At 44.8% G+C, this 14,132-nt stretch overlaps 1 protein-coding gene across 3 annotated transcripts; it reads right to left on the minus strand.

Moving 5' to 3' along the window:
• Positions 1-9: 9 nt before the first annotated feature.
• On the minus strand, positions 10-11,750 carry CHMP7 (charged multivesicular body protein 7). Of its 3 annotated transcripts, none has more exons than XM_050940105.1 (10): positions 11,401-11,750; positions 9,284-9,458; positions 6,950-7,135; positions 4,901-5,034; positions 4,485-4,533; positions 4,037-4,156; positions 3,577-3,675; positions 3,187-3,247; positions 1,913-2,065; positions 10-801 (listed from the first exon to the last, which is right to left on the minus strand). In XM_050940105.1, exons 1-10 carry the CDS (start codon positions 11,688-11,690, stop codon positions 737-739), a joined length of 1,332 nt encoding a protein of 443 aa, XP_050796062.1. In that variant the 5' UTR covers positions 11,691-11,750; the 3' UTR covers positions 10-736. The 3 variants fall into 3 exon arrangements, with proteins under 3 accessions (XP_050796062.1, XP_050796061.1, XP_050796063.1); XM_050940104.1 differs by having other exon boundaries at positions 1,913-2,068; XM_050940106.1 differs by lacking the exon at positions 11,401-11,750 and adding an exon at positions 10,280-10,628 and having other exon boundaries at positions 1,913-2,068.
• Positions 11,751-14,132: the final 2,382 nt, after the last annotated feature.

The following is a 14,132-nucleotide window of genomic DNA, read 5'->3' on the forward strand; positions in this document are numbered from 1 at the left end:
ACAAGCAGAAACTTAACAAACATTGCTGGCCTTTATCATCACGCAGCCTAAAAAGCAACACTTTCATTTTAAAAACCCTTTGCAGGTCTCCTTTCAAGGCCTTAGTTTATTACAGACAGAGGAGTAAATTTCATCTTGTGCTGGCAATTGCTGCCCCCTAGTGGCAACAAGGCTCATACAATAAAACAGTTATTGGTCTCGTTGACCGCAATCGTGCAAATACAAACAAGGGAAGATGGATAGTACTATCAACATGTGTGTAAGCTTGCTGCAGACAGATGACTGTCAAGAACAGTACCTATGTTACGTGCCAAACGTTTTACACAACCACACAAACAGCCAGAGGTCAAGTAGCTGTGATCCTACTGTGTTTCAGGGTCTCCTCAACGCTGGCCATAGCAAAACTGAGAATTGTTATGAAGTAGGTGAGCTCAGGAATTGTAATCCTGCAGGGAAGACAGAGTTCATTGGCAAGAGTGAACATCGTAGGCGACTTGGGATAACAAGTCAAACTGAGAACAGTGTAGATATTGACATTAAAGAGACGACAGCAACACCAGCTAGGATCAGTTCCAGAAAGGGTGGATTGTCATGGCAGTAGATCCTGTCGTTTAGTGAAGTGACATCCGGTAAAGAGGGGGGCATTAGCCCACACTCCAAAAGTTATTTTTTAAAGTTAAGGTCACTAGTTAAGCAAGCTTAAGACAACTTCTCAAATTACAGCAGCAGGACGCTGTTAGAGACCCAGTCCCAGAGCTCTTTTGGGTTCAGAATATGTAGAAGCAGTCTTTTGTGCCAAACCTACAAATGAAGAAGCAACAGAAGAAAAGTGAGTGTTCAGCAGCAGAATGGGTTAAAGAAAGACCAACCATATCCTAAGTCCCGAAGACAGACACAGGCAAACAGTTACTAAGCCCCCATACTGTGTAAGTCCATAGTGGTTTCTTGACACTAAAACAGCATACTCCCTAGGGTTTGCCCTCAGATGTAAAGGATACTAACCCACGTTTCAGGACATAAGAAAGTTACTAACTGCTCAAAGATATGAAGAAAATTCTAGGGCCAGGTCATTCAATCATCAAGAGATTTCATGCCTTCCTCTGAAGCTTCTGATATTTACTACTTTTCGGGGACTACTGATTTGATCCAGTATGTTAATTCCTTTTTTTTTTTTTAAATTAACCTTAAGTCACTCATCATTACTAGGTGAAGCTGAGACTGGTGGCCAATTTAAGCAGCCGTATGAGCTACATGAGAAGAAGAGCGGGCACAATGAAAGGCCCAGAAGAACACTAAGAGGGTCTGCAGCATATTCAGGGACCTGGCAGATCAAATGTTTTAGCTACGGGCCTGCCAACATTTATAAGACAGACCAAAACACACTTTTCCAACGACACACACAGCTGGTACCATCCAGTTCTTCACAGTGCTCCGCTTTTGGAAGGAGTTAACTAGCCGGAAAACAGTTTCTACTAGCTACTAAAATAGGAGCTCTCTCTGTTTCACCATATAATGGGAGTAGGTCTGCTCAAAGAAGGGCATCCCCTCTCTGTGATAATATAATGCTGGATTCACAGCCAAGGAAACTATAGACATTTAGCCACAGAATAGGGATGACATGAGCAAGGATAAAACATGCTTACCCCTCCACCCTGCAGCACCTCTCTAATAGGATAACCCTTGAAACCCCACTGACAGAGGTTTAGAGGTAACTATGCTTTCCTGGCCCATATCATGCTTAGCCCAGTCTATGCCAAGACTGCCAGGTGGTGCTAATTTACAGCACAGCAGTGCATTTGTAGAGCAGGATATTTGATCGCTGGCAAGTGGACAGAGAGCCACCACCTCTTGATATGTGGTTGTCTTTGATCCCAATAGTAGGCCACCAGCTAAGATTGTTGCCGATACATACCTCCATCCTTCTTCTCCAACTCTGCTTCAAGCTCAGTATCAGAGATGCTGGGAAGTAGAGGCTTCTGGGGAACAGGAGGCAGGTCCAAAGGCTCTTTAGTGGAGTCCTGGAGGAGACTATCCAGTTCCTTCTCAAGTTCTTCACTGTCAACCTCTGCTAGGTTAGAGAAGAAACAAATCAATATCTGGAGGAATTAAACAATATCCTCAGAGCACAAGAAACGGGCTGGAAGACCATATAAGCAAAACATCCCAGTGGCCAAGGAAGGCATTGTAGCAGGAGAGTGCTGCAAGGACAATCCTACATCAGTGGAAGAGCTGCTCACTCATGGCTGGACACTAAGACAAGATGTCATTCCCCTTTCAATGACCTGAGAACCTGAGCCTGAGACGCTCCTGCCAACTCGTCTTTTACCAGTGGTTTGCATAGATTCCTGCTCAGGTAAGAAAAAACTTAACATTGACTTTACAAGTCAAGTTCAGAACAAGCACTAATGTCCCAGTTTCAGCCTCCACCAAAGTTACTTCAAGTCAAAAAGAGAACCATTGCAACTCTCTAATTATCCAAAACCGTGAGCAGAGCCGCATGCTTCTTCCTCAGACAGGGACCTCATGCCTCAGGGCAGAAGAGGCAGAAAGTTCAACATCTAGGACTGGGGTGGGAAGGATCTGTCTGCTAAAGGCAGTAGGGGCTGATACATCCTAACCTCAGTCAGAAGGTATCATTGCTGAAGCCTGTGTGTGGAGGAAGGTCTGGAGGTGGGGAAGTGTTTTGGAAGAGACAGATAGCAACATAGGAGCTGTAGAAGATAAACCAGGAAGAAAGGAAGATATTACAAAAGCTAATAGTGTCCATCCAAAAAACAGACTAAACTACTCAGTAGTTTACAGCCCCAACCTTGGAGAGCTGCAAGCAGTTCTATGAGCTTGTATGTTTGGAGGAGTCCAATTGTGAGCTGGCTCCTACCCCTAGTTCTCCATCTACCTAATACTAAGTCCTGCCATGGGTACAGGGGACTAGACTAAATGACCTCTCGAGGTCCCTTCCAGTCCTATGATTCTACCTGTTGAGTCACTTGCAATAAGTGATCAGACACTAGGAGACTACCTGTAAACCCTTACTCCCTCTACAAGGCACCAGTAGAGCAGATGACTCTGAAGGGCTGAGAATAACTGCCTGTTCTCGGAGAACAGCCACTGGCAAGCACCTGAAGGGAGGGGGAAGGGGAGGGGGAGGGGAGGAGGAGAGAAAGCCCACAAAATGGATGAACTCACCCAAGCCATTGATCGACATTCCTGCCAGAGCCTGAACAACTTCATCCTGGGTGTCACAAAGCTGGAAGAGAATTAACAGTACATGGCTGTGCAATAAAGCCCTTCAAGTAGTTTTGACCAGAGACACTACACAGATGAGCACTGTAAAAGAACATTAGACAGCATCTACCAACACTTAAAGTGCTAACGTTGCAGATATTTTAAGGACAAAGGAGTAATATGGAAGATGATTTAAGGAAAGTTGTATGGACCATTCAGCCCAAGAGACATGCAGAGCATAAGGGCAAAATAGCGTCAGAAGCCTCAAGTCTAACTCCTGGGAAATGTGCCTAGTACATTCACCCACAGTTTCCCTATCTGTTCTTATATGCCATCATCATCTCACAATACCTCCTGAATCTGATCCACCAGGTTCTCTGTCTTCTCCACAGTGACATCTTTCATGGACAGTTTCAGAGCTCCTACTCCAGCCTGGTAGGCATTGAACACCTTAATAAGCAGAAAAGAAAGCAATGTTACTTCTATTAGGGATGTGTTCCTTAGATTAAGGAAAAACTATAAGCTGTTGCTTCTTCAGAAAAGCCCTAGTGTCTGCCTTCTGCTATCCTAGAGTTTTCAGTAGGGCAGAAGCATGAAGAGGCAAAGAGAGGATGCAGCCAGAGGCCAATTTCCTTGCCACAATCACAGTAAGACTCCTAGGCCATTCTCAGTATCTCTTGGAGTAGAGAGGATGAGGTCTTACTCGTATGCAGGAGCTCTTCAAACACAGAGCTTGAAGAGGTAGGTAAAGCAAAGCAAACTTGAGCAGGAAAGTAAACATATGACACGAGAGGTGGAAGAAGCACATTACCATCTGATCTGTCTGAGAAGCATATATACGATCCAAGATGCCCTGAACTGCATCCAGCTTGGAAAGGAGCTCTTCAATCCGCCGCTCTGTCCTTCGCTTGGACTTCAAATATCTCAGTGCCTGGGAACATGCACACAAACTTGAATCAGAAACCAGGCAGCATCCAAAAAGTCCCTTCTTAAAACTATTCCAGTGCAGCAAAGCACATGCCATGGGCTGACTTTAGGACTGAGATGCCCTTAAACTCTCCTCACCATCCTACTCCAAATAAGAATGTTTGCATGAGGTGGCACCATGTGAATCAAGCCCCTCTGCCAGAGCAGTAGGTTTTGCAGGTTTCAGAATGGTCTTGGCATGCAACACTGAAACTCACAAGTTGCCCATCTCGTACCACAGTTCCAAGACCACAGCTTCTAAAGCAGAGCAGGCAGGGTCAGAGTATACTTACCAACTGCTTTTTGCCAGCTCTACAAGCGCTCCGGGCATCTTCTTTACACCTGCAAGGACAAAGGGCAAGGAGAAGCAGGAGGGGGTCATGAAACAGCTGTGATATTCTCCAGCCCATCCTCCCCTCTACCACTGTTCAGCTACTTGCAATTGGCTCACTCAGATCCAGTGCACACCATAAATCACTCCACCACTTTCCAGGATGCCTACTAGCAAATGATACAAAGTATTCTGGGGTGCATCCACGGACAACATATGGCAAGTGGCTGATGTGGAGACATAGGGTAAAATGGGTGGAGAACCCTGGGTTGCCATACTTCGCTCCCCATGCACCTGACAGCCAAATAAGAGGCATTTCTTGTCTTTTCACAGTCACAAAAAAATTCCCTCACTCTCTCACACACACACACAGAGTACCTCTCTGCTTCCTGGGAAAGGGACTCCACCTTCTGTGATAGCAGCTGCTCACTCTGCATCAGCTGATAGACCCCGATGTCCACATCATTCACTGGGGATACTTTGGCATGCAGACCTCGGGCAAACTTCACTATCTAAAGGAGGAGCAGCACATTACTGAATTGCCAGACTGTAGGATTTGTGTTCTTGTAGGATTTGTGTTCTCACAAGCCAGAATCTCTAGAGCAACATCTACATCAAGAAAGCAAGACTTCCTCCTTAAAAAAATAAAAGGCTGTGTAAACTCTGCTGTCACAGTTCCTTGTTCAGCTTTGGGCCCGTAATACTAAAAGGGACACTGGTAAATTAGAATCTAAAGAAAGGGCAATGCCAGCTTGTCCTATAATCCAGTAAAATATCACATTTGAGCCATGTTAGTATGCAGTCACGATGCCTCAAAAGAATGCCCAGAAACTGCAGTGGTGTTGTGTAACTTCATGGGGGCAGTCTTCTTTTCGACTCAGCACCAATTACTTAGCGTTTGTGCCGCACTTTGAAGATGTGAAGTGCCCAAGTATTACTGCTATCTAAACAGTGCCCCTGCATGATATTAGTGGGCACTGCACAGCTGAAGGTGTCATCATTCAGATTAGATGTGAAACCAACATCAGTACCACTTACGGTCATCAGAAAGCCTATGGTACAACCCACCGCCCAAGAGCTGTAGTATTAACCTCCATGTTGTGTCCAAATTCCAGCTGGAAAGATTACATTTAACCACTCCGAAATCCCTATTCATCTTCAATTGGTTACAGTGTTCTCTTCTTCTTCCTGTTCTAGACCACTGTGTAGTGTTGCTGGAAGAACACCAAATAACCTGTGTCTATAGCTTGCCCATCAGCTTGTAAAGCGTAGAATTCTTTGGAGTGAACAGCGTTAGATATTTACAAGACTGTTTGGGGAGTGGAATTTAGATCCCTCACTTAGTGAACACTCTAGACCCTCAGCCCCGCACCACCGGCTTATGATAATGGGGAAAAGCCATTTCTTCCTGTACACATACAAGGTGAACGGCTAATGGAAGACACCGGCATTTAGCCATAAAAGGTGCCCTGTCAGCAAAACAGAATGCAAGACAGGAATGGGACAACACACACTCTACATAAGAATGGCCCTACTGGGTCAGACCAAGGGTCCATCTAGCCCAGTATCCTGTCTTCTGAGAGTGGTCAGTGCCAAGTGCCACAGAGGCAATGAACAGAACAGGTAATCACCAAGTGATCCATTCTCTGTCGCTCATTCCCATCTTCTGGCAAACAGAGGCAAGAAACACCATTCCTGCCCCTCCTGGCTAATAGCCATTGAGGGACCTATCCTCCATGAACTTATCTAGTTCTTTTTTGAACCCTGTTATGGTCTTGGCCTTCACAACGTACTCTGGCAAGGAGTTCCACAGGTTGACTATTCATTGTGTGAAGAAATACTTCCTTTTATTTGTTTTAAACATGCTGCCTATTAATTTCATTTGGTGATCCCTAGTTCTTGTGTTATGAGAAGCAGTAAACAACACTTCCTTATCTACTTTCTCTATACCAGTCATGATTTTATAGACCTCAATCATATCTCCTCTTAGCCGTCTCTTTTCCAAGCTGTGAAGTCCCAGTCTTATTAATCTCTCCTCATATGGAAGCCATTCCATTCCCCTAATCATTTTTGTTGCCCTTTTCTGAATCTTTTCCAATTCCAATATATCTTTTTGAGATGGGGCGACCACATCTGCACACAGTATTCAAGATGTTACCATGGATTTATGTAGAGGCAGCATGATATTTTCTGTCCTATTATCTATCCCTTTCTTAATTATTCCCAGCATTCTGTTTGCTTTTTTGACTGCCGCTGCACATTGAGTGGATGTTTTCAGAGAACTATCCATAATGACTCCAAGATCTCTTTCTTGAGTGGCAACAGCTAATTTAGACCCCATCATTTTATACATATAGTTGGGACTATGCTTTCCAATGTGCATTACTTTGTATTTATCAAAATTAAATTTCATCTGCCATTCTGTACCTTCTCTCTATTCTGCTCCATGACCGTGACTCTCTTTTCCTTCTGCAGCTGGAGCAGCAGTAGATAGAATGTCCTCTCATCCGGACATATGCTAGCACAGAGTGAGCGCAATTCTGAGAGGACAACAACAGGGTGGGAAGAGAGTGCAGAATTCTGATAGAGGCGATACACTTCCTCTGCCTTTTCCTGAAGGAAAGAAACAAAACTGTTACTGTGCATTGGGATCCCTTTCTTATTACTGCAATGGGTGCCAATCTGACATCTCTATGCCAATGCAGATTTCATACACAGGTGAAGAATCACAACAGTATTGTATCATGGCCCACACAAGTCATATATAATCAAGAATATTTTACCAGCAAATCTACACATAATGTATACTTCACATGTCGTAACTCATAACATAGCATGAATAGCACGGTGTAGAGATATGAGCACAGGAATGGGAGACAGAAGCTCTGGAATAGCAATCCCAAGTGAGGCAAGTCACTTCACCTCTCCCTCATCTGTAAAATGAGGATAACACATACCCAACCTCACAGGAATAGTAAGGATTTATGTTTCATTTTTAAAAAGCACCATGTCCTTATCAGCTTTCATATCCATGCCAAATGATTGTGTTTACACTCCTATGTCGTCTCCTCTGCCAATCAAATTCTCTCTGTATTCTCTTCCCAGAGGCTTATAAGTTACCTGATATCATAGCTCTAGTCTAAAACTTTGGGGAAAGGTGACTTTTGTATTTTAGGAACTCAGGAGGACTGGGAGTATATTTTATTTATTGCACACATTACACAGAAAAGTTTCTAAAAGTCCCAGGGCTAAAAGTGGACTATGAAGGTTCAATTAAAAGAATTGTTTGTAAAATTTAAAAAAAGGGAAAGTTGACAGTTCTTTAAAAACAGCATTGCTGTTAATGGAATATAGGAGAATCACTTGTTCCCTCAGTTCCTGAGGCACTGGAGCTGCAAGCTTCCTGTTTCCTCTGCCAAAGCATATATCAAAATAAGCAACAGACACTGCATGGTGAGCAAGCCATTCCATAGCCCTTTCTATGCTTCTCAAAAGGTTTTCCTTTCCGACTTTGTCCCAATTCAAACTTTTTTTAAAATTTCAACTTGATCAGTTAAGCCATTTTTTCACATGTAACACAAAATACATGTCTCTTTTCAAAAATGAAAGATACACTTAAACCTGGAATCTAGACAACTTGAAATAATTAAATAAATAAAGTTGAATGCAGTGTCATGAATTCCATCTGCCTCTGAATCCCACAGTGAACGTTTGAGGCTTTACAGTCACCTTTTTTTTTTTTAAAGGGTTTATTTCCTGATGCTGTATAAAAGCCTCATTCTAATATGGGACATTGACATTCATGAAACAGTGCAACTGTACACCGAGTGCTGTCAAGTGCACAATGCAAACAAGTTGAACAGAGAAAAGAGTTCTCTATAATCCCAGTGAGTTATAATCATTTAAGCTGCTGCTTGTAATGAAAATAGGTAACAAAAGTTCAGAAAGATGTGATTTTTTTTAGTTGATTTTTCACTTCAAACTCTTATTTTTTAGTTCAGCTAACTCAAGGACATAGGGCCAACTAAAGGAATCAGATGCAATGCCACTTAAGCCAAATGGGGCAAGACTGATTTACACCATTTTAGAATCTGGCTCTATTTTTAAACTTTAAAAGTTGCCATAAACAAGTGCCTTTCACAGGTTTGGAGACGCACGTACGGAAAAGGGTATAAACACTGCTTCAATTTAATTTTAAAGCTGCATGTAAATTCAATGAAGACATGAGATACTGGATGGACAGTCACTGACACTTATGTATGTATCTATAGAAAAAATGGTACTCAGACAGTAATCTGCAGGCTTCCACACATACTGTACTGAAAAAAATATATTTATCTCAAACTTAACTTGGAGGAGGCCCTTTTTAAATGTAAAAGAGTGGCCTCACAGCAGAGACTGCCAACTCTACTCATGTGTTATGATTCAGAGACATTCACTAGAAAATGAACTGAAAACCCATCAACTCATTTTACAGAAGCCATTTAACAGCCATTACATTAATACCTGAACATATATGTTCAGATAAGGGCTCTATATCCCATCTATGAGCCATTCAACCCCCCTTTCTCTTGGGTTTTTGAATGTACATGAGTAGAGATGAAGGTCTCTTATTCAACTCTGACTCTTTCCTGTTAATGTGGGGAAATCTTTATTATGTGATTCAAGGAAAACCCATCTCAACACCCTCCCCGCACATACACATTCTCCATCTTCATAACATGAGTAACCAGGGCAAGCTCCAGACAGTGCAATGCTCACCTGAAGTAGCTCCACAAAAATAAGCACTTCCTCCTCCTCAGGCACTTTACTGTCACCTAGCACACTTGACAGGGTCCATTTCAGGGGCTTCAGAATGAAGATTCCCACACCCCATGAGATCCAGCTGCAGTCTACACTGGCTATGAAGTCTGACTCCCTCTGCAGTTTGCCACGTCTGAAGAGAGTAAGACATACAAGGATTAGAAATGGATGTGGCAGCCCAGTCCCCACTGTGCAGATGTAATCATCAGTGCATGTAGAGATCTCTGTGGAGAATCATCTTTAGCAGTAACATCTCCCCAGCACAAAACATATAAGTTGGTTCACAATTCCAGTAGATTTCACAAGATTGTCTAACTGAGCGTTTATTTGGACATTATTTTGAAATGTCAATTTTAAATAAAATTTTATGTACAATATAAAAATGCTCAAAAACAACTACTGTATTTCCAGTTTATTTGTTTTGGGCTTTTGACAGAATTTATACACAATGGTTTACTATAAAATCTTTCCTATAGTCAGTTTCCTTTCCTATTTGTGTGGGGATTTTCCACACTGCAAATTCATAGAAAATAGTTCAAGGAACTTCCTCTGCCTACACATCCTCTTGCAACTTTGCTGATTTTACAAATATTTTCCTATGTTGTTCTTTCATTTTACAAAGTGAAAATAAAACACACACATACAAAAAAAGGTAACCGGCTGCAGTGAAGCTCTTATAGTGATTGTGCATTTGACAGAACTTTATGCATAAAGTACATAACCTGGAAACACAAATCATTTTCTCCTCTGATTTCTTCCAGACACGACTATTGTGTGTGTTATTTATAATACCAGTAGGTAAAAGATTTTCAGACTGGCATAAAATATGTGGGTTGTTCCTTACGTATTTTCAAAGGGGAACAATCTCAGTGCTGTTGCCCCCTACACTGTATAGAGCCTATGAAAAGACAAAACATTGCCTCTAGTGCCCAAGCAGCTTCTACAGCACCATACCTAATCCTCCTCTCCAGAGTCTTCTGGCAAACTGGCCTCCCAGCACCCACTACAATATGGCCCCATGCACTTTCACGCAAAGCAGCATTCCCAATGTCCCTAAGCATATTGCTCCCTATGCCCACTAACAACTTTTGCCTCATGCACCTTCCCTGCTATCCATGTGTGTCCAGCACCCAAGTTTCGAACTGAACCCTAGCATATCGCTATCACCCTTTCAGCTCAGTGCCCCCTCTGATCCATGCCCATCAGTCCCCCTTATGTACGTACTCCACAACTCCTACCACATTTCCCACCGTAATGCCCCATGCTGCTCAACGTTCCTGTGCCTGGCATACCTAGTGACCACTGGCATATTGCCCTCTCAGTGCCCCACATCCCTCCCAGCATTTCCGTGCACCCAAGGACCCCCAGAATATCATGCACCCTAGTGCTCCATGTCCCATCTCCCTGAACCCCAAACCCACCGGGATATTGCTCTTGCTACTACCACAAGCCCTGTGTACTCCTATGACTTACATCTCTAATAACCCCTTAGTATACTGTCCTCTCTAAGCACCCCACACGCTGCACCTCCAGTGACCCTCAGCATATTGCTCCCAGTACCCCACCCGTATACCTGCACCTGGTGACCCCCCGTCACCTCCAGTGACCCCCAGCATATTGCTCACGGTACCCCACCCGTATACCTGCACCTGGTGACCCCCCGTCACCTCCAGTGACCCCCAGCATATTGCTCCCAGTACCCCACCCATATACCTGCACCTGGTGACCCCCCGTCACCTCCAGTGACCCTCAGCATATTGCTCCCAGTACCCCACCCGTATACCTGCACCTGGTGACCCCCCGTCACCTCCAGTGACCCCCAGCATATTGCTCCCAGTACCCCACCCATATACCTGCACCTAGTGACCTCAGTCACCGCCAGTGACCCCCAGCATATCGCTCCCAGTACCCCACCCGTATACCTGCACCTGCTGATCCCCAGTCACCTCCAGAATATTGCCCTGCCTTAATGCCCCACGTGCCCAGCAGCCCCCAGTGTGTTGCCCCCTTAGCGCCCCCCACCCCGCCTGTGCCCAGCCCATCGCTCTGCCTCCGGGCCCGCCCCGGCCGGGTACCTGAGCAGCTCGCGGAGCACGGTGCCCAGCCCCAGCGGGACGCTGCCGCGGCGCTGGAAGGCCTGCTGCAGCTCCCGCAGGCAGGTCCGCACCGCCCCCCGGCGGCGGCCCCGGCCCAGCACCAGCTCGGCCCAGAAGCCCATCTTGCTGTCCCACTCGGTGCTGTTCACCTCCCGGCTCTGCTTGAAGGCCGAGAACAGGAAGGCCATACGCTCCTCGTCCGACTCCCACTCCGGGGGCAGGTCCCCCTCCGGGGCCGGCCCGGGAAGCGTCTCCGCCGGCGAGCCCATCTACGCGAGCCCCCGGCTCCCAGCGCGGCCTATCCCCCCGCTTCGCCCCGCCGCGGCCCGCAGCCTCTCACTGCCGGGCAGCCGCACGGCGCATGCGCCGCCGCCCCGTTTGTGAGGCCTTCCCGAGCATGCGCCGTGTGGCTGACGGGCCGGCAAGCAAAGTTCTCTTCCCGAAATGCATTGCGGGAGCCGGGATTGGGGGCGCAGGGGGAGCCTTTACCCGCCCCTGTGTGGCTGCTGGGACGTGGGGGTGCTAGTGCCACCCTCGGCAAGCCCCCCCCCCCCAAATATTCATGCCAGCATCATGCTGCAAGGGGAAAGCTGTGTGTGGTAACCCCATGACATCACGGTGCTTCAGAATGACATCATCATGTCAGGCATGACATCATGCCAGCACCAGAACCCAGGTGGGTCTCCACGCTCGTCACAGTGAGGGGCCACCCGGGAATGGCGTCATGGTGCGCCAGGCCTCATCAAGTTACCATGACATCACAATGTTCCCAAACGACACCCTGTCACCTCGGAACACAGGGTGCGAATGCCACACATTGCAGCTCAGCACAGCATGGAAAAAACACCACGTCACATCAGTCTGAGGCATGCTGAAAGGTCACAGCATAATGACATTGTCTTAAAATGTCAACTCACTCCACCCAACCAGCGTCACGCCATGGTACAACAGGATCACGCATAAACATTACCACTTCGGGTCAAAATGCCTTCACAGCATGAAATAACATGTCCCAATGTCAAGCAGCTAGGTCAAAACTGGCAACAATCACACAGTATCAGAATGTGATGTATTCAAACATCGTCGTATCATATCATCAGCTTTGGCTGAAGTTTCACATCACCTCAAATGATGGAGAAAGTCCAGAGAAAGGTCTAGAAAACAAGACCTACAAGGGAAGATTAAACAAACCCAATATTTTCAATCTGGAAAAGAGAAGATTGAGAGGGGACATGCTTCAGTCTTCACAGCTGAGGATGTGCGGGAGATTCCCAAACCTGAGCCGTCCTTTGTAGGTGACAAATCTGAGGAATTGTCACAGATTTAAGTGTCACTAGAGGTGGTTTTGGAATTAATTGGTAAACTTCACAGTAACAAGTCACTGGGACCAGATGGCATTCACCCATTCTGAAAGAACTCAAATGTGAAATTGCGGAACTATTAACTATGGTTTGTAACCTGTCCTTTAGATCGGCTTCTGTACCCAGTGACTGGAAAATAGCTAATGTAATGCCAATATTTAAAAAGGGTTCTAGGGGTGATTCCGGGAATTATAGACTGGTAAGTCTAACGTCAGTATTGGGCAAATTAGTTGAAACAATAGTAAAGAATAAAATTGTCAAGACACATAGAAGAACATAAATTGTTAGGGAAAAGTCAGCATGGTTTCTGTAAAGGGAAATCATGTCTTACTAATCTGTTAGAGTTCTTTGAAGGGGTTAACAAATGTGGACAAGGGGGATCCAGTGAACATAGTGTATTTAGATTTCCAGAAAGCCTTTGACAAGGTCCCACACCAAAGGCTCTTACGTAAATTAAGTTGTCATGGGATAAGAGGGAAAATCCTTTCATGGATTGAGAACTGGTTAAAAGACAGGGAACAAAGGGTAGGAATAAATGGTAAATTTTCAGAATGTAGAGGAGTAACTAGTGGTGTTCCCCAAGGGTCACTCCTAGAACCAATCCTATTCAATTTATTCATAAATGATCTGGAGAAATGGGTAAACAGTGAGGTGGCAAAGTTTGCAGACGATACTAAACTGCTCAAGATAGTAAAGACTAAAGCAGACTGTGAAGAACTTCAAAAAGATCTCACAAAACTAAGTGATTGGGCAACAAAATGGCAAATGAAATTTAATGTGGATAAATGTAAAGTAATGCACATTGGAAAAAATAACCCCAACTATACATACAATATGATGGGGGCTAATTTAGCGACAACTAATCAGGAAAGAGATCTTGGAGTCATCATGGATAGTTCTCTGAAGACATCCACACAGTGTGCAGCGGCAGTCAAAAAAGCCAGACAGGATGTTAGGAATCATTCAAAAAGGGATAGAAAATAAGACGGAGAATATCTTCTTGCCCTTATATAAATCCATGGTACGCCCACATCCTGAATACGGCATACAGATGTGGTTTCCTCATCTCAAAAAAGATATACTGGCATTAGAAAAGGTTCAGAGAAGGGCAACTAAAATAATTAGGGGTTTGGAACAGGTCCCATATGAGGAGAGATTACAGAGGCTAGGACTTTTCAGCTTGGAAAAGAGGGGACTAAAGGGGGATATGATAGAGGTATATAAAATCATGAGTGGGGTGGAGAAAGTGAATAAGGAAAAGTTATTTCCTTTTTCCCATAATATAAGAACTAGAGACCACCAAATGAAATTGATGGGCAGCAGGTTTAAAACAAATAGAAGGAAGTTCTT

Source organism: Gopherus flavomarginatus, chromosome 2 (genome assembly GCF_025201925.1).
Source record: "Gopherus flavomarginatus isolate rGopFla2 chromosome 2, rGopFla2.mat.asm, whole genome shotgun sequence".
NCBI classification, from domain to species: domain Eukaryota; kingdom Metazoa; phylum Chordata; order Testudines; family Testudinidae; genus Gopherus; species Gopherus flavomarginatus.

Coding starts and splice junctions, on each gene's coding strand:
- CHMP7 (XM_050940104.1), bottom strand. CDS start 11,690: ATGGGCTCGCCGGCGGAGACGCTTCCCGGGCCGGCCCCGGAGGGGGAC. Junction 5,035..6,949: donor TGGAGCAGAATAGAGAGAAG/GTACAGAATGGC, acceptor CTCCTCCTTTAG/ATAGTGAAGTTTGCCCGAGG. Junction 802..1,912: donor GTTGGAGAAGAAGGATGGAG/GTATGTATCGGC, acceptor CTTCATTTGTAG/GTTTGGCACAAAAGACTGCT.